Genomic DNA, 6,269 nt, shown 5'->3' on the forward strand with positions numbered 1-6,269 from the left:
GTGAATATTTAATTCATACACATTTTCAAATTGTAATTCCATGAAGTCATAAGCATGGTAGGAAAAATGGGTTACTGATGTGGTGAAAAGAGGCCCAACTTTCTCTTTTCACCAAGTAAGACCAACCATTCCATGTTAGGTTTAGATGGTCAACATCTAGTTTTTTCCAATAAAAAGAGAAACATATTTTAAACTTCAGCTGTGCACTAATGTATTAAAGGTGCTGGGTGGTCTACTTCACATGGTATAACTCCTTCCATCTTGATTTGAGATATGGTACTCTAAGGGTTAATTCTTTGTGTGAATTTAGCTGGGCCATGGATTACCCAGATACTTGATCAAACATTATTCTGGATGTTTCTGTATTGATGTTTTGTTTTGTTCTGTTTTTCATGCCTTTTTTTGTTTTTTAATCTCCAAATTATTTATTTATTTTATTTATTTTAAATGTTTACTTATTTATTTTAGAAAGAGAGAGAGAGTGTGAGTAGGGGAGAAGGGCAGAGTGACAGAGAGAATCTTAAGCAGGATCCACACTGAGCGTGGAGCCCAATGAGAGGCCTAACACAGGCCTGACGCAGGGCTCGATCCTATGACCACGAGACCATGACCTGAGCTGATATCAAGAGTCAGATGTTCAACCAACTGAGTCACCCAAGCACCTTTCTCCAAATTTTTATTTAAATTCCAGTTAGTTAAGAGGCAGTGTAATATTTCTGGTGTGGAATTTATAGGATTAATGATTTATCACTTACATACAACACCCAGTGCTCATCTGTGATGTTGTTTTTGAATGAGATTTACATTTAATGGTGGACTATGGTGGACTTTGATTAAAGTGCATTGCCTTCCAAGAAGTGGCTGGGCCTCATCCAATCAATTGAAGACCTGAAGAGAACAAAAGAAGACCTCTCTGGAGTAAGAAAGACTTCTTTAGCACACTGCCTTTGGATTTTATCTGCAACATTAGCCCTTTCTGGTTCTACAGCTGATGGCCTTTAGACTTGAACTAGGATATTGGTTCTCCTGAGTCTCCAGCCTGCTGGCCCACCCTGCAAATTTTGGATTTGCCAGTCTCCATAAACATATAGCCAATTCCTTATAATAATTTTTTCCTATATATTTGCACATGCTATTGGTTCTGTTTATCTGGAGAACCTTGACTAATGCAGGTATGGCATAACACTTTTGTGTAAAGGTTTTCAAAAGTACCCTATTACCTACAGGATCGAAAAGCCTCCTTTGGTCCTTTGTGATCTAGTCTCTTGGAATTATAAAATACTTGGAATTCTCAAAAGGGAATTCCTTGTTCATGCTGACCCTTTTACCTCATATGCCTTTTGCTGCTTGTTTGAAAAAGTCTTATCCTTTATTTCTCAATTCAGATATCATTATTAGTTCAGGGAATATTGCCAGATACCCCGTTAAAGCTAAATGCTATGATTTGGAAACACCTGTTCATCTTCTTACACCATTCATCTCATTGCTAGATTTATTTGTTCATATGTCTGTCCTCTCCCTCAACTTCACGAGGTAAGTGATCTCATCAATGTTCATGTTTATAGTATTTAGTAAAGCTCCTGGCAGCATTTATAAGCCCATACTGGTATAATATTCTTCCAATCAAAAACTTCAGTCATTCTGTTGTGTGTGCTTCTGGCCACACACTAATTAGCCTTCTTGAAAATATTAATGGCTGTTTGAGTCTGAATTTCTGTGGATGTTCATTACCATTGAATTTCTAACATATACCTCAATAGTTGTGAATAATATAACAAAAGTTAAATAGATAGCCTTTGTTTGTCTAGAATAATATAGATTGTGGAGTATCTTTAAAGATGATCTTTGAGGCCCTAGTGGCTCACCTATAGGTTTTCAGAAGATTCGTTGTGATGTGTTGAAAACCCAGATAAATATGAAAGGGTTTTCTTTCTTTCTTTTCTTTTTAATTTCTTTTTCTTTTAATTCTTTAATGTTTATTTATTTATTTATTTATTTACTTTTAACATTTATTTATTTTTGAGAGACAGAGCACAAGTGGGGGAGGGCCAGAGAGAGAGGGAGACATAGAACCCAAAGCAGGCTCTGGGTTATCAGCACAGAGCCTGACAAGGGGCTTGAACCCACAGACCGAGAGATCATGACCTGAGCCGAAGTCAGACTCTTAACTGACTGAGACACCCAGGTGCCCCTTTATGTTTATTTATTTTTGAGAGAGAGAGAGAGAGAGAGAGAGAGAGAGAACACTCTCATAAGCGTGGGAGGGGCAGAGAGAGAGAGGGAGACACAGAATCTGAAGCATGCTCCAGGCAATGAGCTATCAGCACTTAGCCCCACACGGGGCTTGAGCTCATAAACCATGAGATCATGACCTGAGTCAAAGTCAGGCACTTTACCAACTGAGCCACCCAGGCACCCGAAGAGGGTTTTCTTTATATCACAAAAGATTGCTACATTTTCCTAGGACATATTTAATTATAATACCTCCTTGTGTATTTATTTATTTAAAGTTAGTTTTTACCTCCTTGTTAGAGTGATTGGCTGCTGAGAAAAAAAAAATTCCAGTTCATGAACCCCTGTAGTAAAGATCAATCTGAAATAACAATGAGAAAAATATACTGACATTGACAAAAATTATATTTACACATGTATCTCAGAGCACATATTTATCACATGAAGTTTGTCTTATCTGAAGTGCCTAGTGGAGGAGAAAAGGTCAAAAGAGTTGCAGACGCCACTACCTGGAGCGACCCGCGCTGCTGAGCCATGGTCAACCGCACTATGTTCTTTGACATTACTATGGATGGCGGATCCTTGGGCTGCGTCTCCTTCAAGGTGTTTGCAGACAAATTTCCAAAGACAGCAGAAAATTTTCATGCTCTGAGCACTGGTAAGAAAGGATTTGGTTATAAAGGTTCTTGCTTTCATAGGATTATTTGGGGATTTCTGTGCCAGGATGGTGACTTCACATGCCACAATGGCACCAGTGGCAAGTCAATCTGTGGGGAGAAATTGGATAAGAGGAATTTCATCCTGAAGCACATGGGTCCTGGCATCTTGTCTATGGCAAATGCTGGACCCAACACCAACGGTTCCCACTTTTTCATCTGCACTGCCGAGACTGAGTGGTTGGATGGCAAGCATGTGGTCTTCGACAAGATGAAAGAGGGCAAGAATATTGTGGAAGCCATGGAGCACTTTGGGGCCAAGAATGGCAAGACTAGCAAGATCACCATTGCTGACTGTGAACAAATCTAATAAATTTAGCAATGTTTATCTTAATTACCAGACCATTCCTTCTGTAGCTCAGGACAGCACCCCTTCCCCCCCATCTGCTCAAAATATCCTATAATCTTTGTGTTCTTGCTGCAGTTTGGTGTGTTCTATATTTCCTTACACCCTCCAAGTCTAGCTGGATTGCAGAGTAAGCTTATGATTATGAAATAAAAACTCAACAACAACGACAATAAGAAAAAGTTATAGAGAGATTCTGGATAACTGTAAGTCATCATATGTTCTTTCCAAGTGAGTTTTTTTTTTTAAATGTGATTCCTTCATGAGAAAAACTTCTGGGAGTTTCCAGCCTCTTCTGATATGTCAATTTTGTCTGCCACCCCACCACCAAATCATCAAATAGAACTACAGAACCATGATTCTTAATCCCATCCTTAGCTCACATAAACTGTTATTTCACCAATGTTTCAAATCTATTAAATACACAAAAATTAAATTCTGTATACACACACATGTATATATATATGTATGGATATGAGTATCACTTCACAATTCTTATTATTACTCATTACACTCTATCCTGTTCTGTCATCTTAGGCTAGACTCATTTACTCCCAACATTACTTCTGAGAATGAAATTTCTAACAATAGAACATGTTCCTGAGGTACACTCTTCCCATGAATGAAGCCTTAATGGTTCTTCTCAATAGAGCCTGACACTCAGCTCTGTCACTAGGTCTTCTGGAAAGTAGAAAGTTCTTACTCTGTTCCTGCCCTAAATCCTCAAAGTCAATAAGAACTTTGCACAGTTACCAAAGAAATTGCCCTATTGTTCCTGTAGACAAAACTCAATATAAGAATACCAAGCAAATACTTTTCTGCTTGCAATGTTGTCTAGTGGGCATGGTGTGCCCAGAACTCTATTAGGAACTGGCCTGTTCAGGGTGAGGGTAATACTCAGTTGCAACAGCTTTAAGCATGCTGACTGTTTTTTCCCTACTTTGGTGGATAGATTTTCATAATTTTTAATAATTACACAGTATTCCACACACAGATTAGTCATCATATGACTTACTTCTAGGGGCATCTGGGTGGCTCAGTTGGTTAAGCATCTGACTTGAGCTCAGGTCATGATCTGACAGTCCGTGAGTTTGAGCCCTGCGTCAGGCTCTGTGCTGACAGCTCAGAGCCTGGAGCCTGCTTCAGATTCTGTGTCTCCATCTCTGTCTGCTCCTTCCCTGCTTGCACTCTGTCTCTGTCTCTCAAAAATAAAATAAAAACATAAAAAAAATTATATGGCTTGCATCTTATTGTTGGGACATCTCTATGCATATACTACTTTGAGTGGTTTCTGCAAACTATCTTATTATTTCCTTGGACCCTTTTTCAGACTTGTAGTTGCTGAATCAAAGAACATGTTTAGTTGTAAAATCTTTGATTTAGATTCTAAAATTGCCTTCTAGAAATGTATCAATTTACAGTTGTGCTAGTCATGTATGATCAGCCAGTATCCTGTATCTTCTCCTAAAACAGGCATTAGTTTTAACAGATGCACACTTAACACTTCACAGAGGACATTATTTAGGCATTGGTTAATATGAAAAATTGTCTCTGGGTTCAATAAAGCAGCCTTTAAGATTCTTTTGCCAATATTTTTTCCAATGCATGTTTATTATTAAAAATTCAGGAGCGCCTGGGTGGCTCAGTCGGTTGGGCGTCCGGCTTCAGCTCAGGTCAGGATCTCGCGGTCCGGGAGTTCGAGCCCCGCGTGGGGTTCTGGGCTGATGGCTTGGAGCCTGGAGCCTGCTTCGGATTCTGTGTCTCCCTCTCTCCCTGCCCCTCCCCTGTTCATGCTCTGTCTCTCTCTGTCTCAAAAATAAATGTTAAAAAAAAATTCAGATTTTAGGAATAATGATTCATTTAATGTACCAAATAGTGAACGTGACCAAGGGGATTGCAGAGTAATTTCTCTGTTGTATAATGGTTGATTGAATTATATGCTAGAAAATCTTTCATAATATTGGTAACTTTAATACACTAACAGAAACTTTTACTAAACTTTGCTTTTAACATTTAATGAAAGACCTCACAACAACTTAGTAAAGATTATGTCACCAAATCTTTCCTTATTTGAATTATTAATTCAAGTGTTTTTAAACTTTGACAAGAAAAAAAAATCCAAAAATTTATAGTAGACTTAATATGAAAACAAATTTAAACATCTACTAATTTTTGAAAAAGCAATGTGCTCTGATTTCAGAAGTGAGAAAGACAGCAGAATACAGAAGAAACTGATTGGGGACATTCTCTTGTTTTCAATATTAGTTTCAGTTTCTCTATGATAGATGTCTTATTTTTAAAGTCTTTATTTAAATTCCAGTTAGTTAACATACAGTGTAATATTAGTATCATGTTTACAATATAGTAATTCAACACTTCCATACATCACCCGGTGCTCATCACAGCAAGTGCACTCCTTAATCCCCATCACCTATTTTACCCATCTCCCCACTCACCTCCCCTCTGGTAACCAACAGTTTGTTCTCTGTAGTTAAGTCTGTTTCTTGGTTTGCTTTTCTCTCTCTTTTTCCCTTTCCTCATTTGTTTTGTTCCTTAGATTCCACCTATGAGTGAAATCATATGGTATTTTCCTTTCTCTGGTTCATTTCACTTAAAATTATACTTTCTAGCTTCTTCCATGTCCTTGCAAATGGCAAGATTTCATTCCTTTTTATGGCTGGATAATATTCCATTATATATATATATATGTGTGTGTGTGTGTGTGTGTGTGTGTGTATATATACATACACATATATATACATATATACATATATACACACACACACACACACATACACACACACACACACACACACATCTTATTTATCCATTCATCAGTCATTGGACACTGGGCTGTTTCTATAATATGGCTATTGTAAATACTGCTGCTATAAACCTTGGGATGCGTGTATCCCCTTGAATTAGTATTTTTGTATTTTTTTTGGTAAATACCCAGTAGTGTGATTGCCGGATTG

General features: G+C 37.9%; 1 protein-coding gene across 1 annotated transcript; it reads left to right on the plus strand.

The window, feature by feature from the left end:
* Positions 1-2,702: 2,702 nt before the first annotated feature.
* Positions 2,703-4,320, plus strand: LOC109276036 (peptidyl-prolyl cis-trans isomerase A-like). Its single transcript, XM_053907641.1, has one exon. The coding sequence runs from the start codon at positions 2,767-2,769 to the stop codon at positions 3,256-3,258; it is 492 nt and encodes a 163-aa protein (XP_053763616.1). The 5' UTR covers positions 2,703-2,766; the 3' UTR covers positions 3,259-4,320.
* Positions 4,321-6,269: the final 1,949 nt, after the last annotated feature.

The sequence above is a fragment of the Panthera pardus genome, unplaced genomic scaffold (assembly GCF_024362965.1).
Source record: "Panthera pardus isolate Hobbes unplaced genomic scaffold, ASM2436296v1 HiC_scaffold_2, whole genome shotgun sequence".
In the NCBI taxonomy this organism is placed as follows: Eukaryota; Metazoa; Chordata; class Mammalia; order Carnivora; family Felidae; genus Panthera; species Panthera pardus.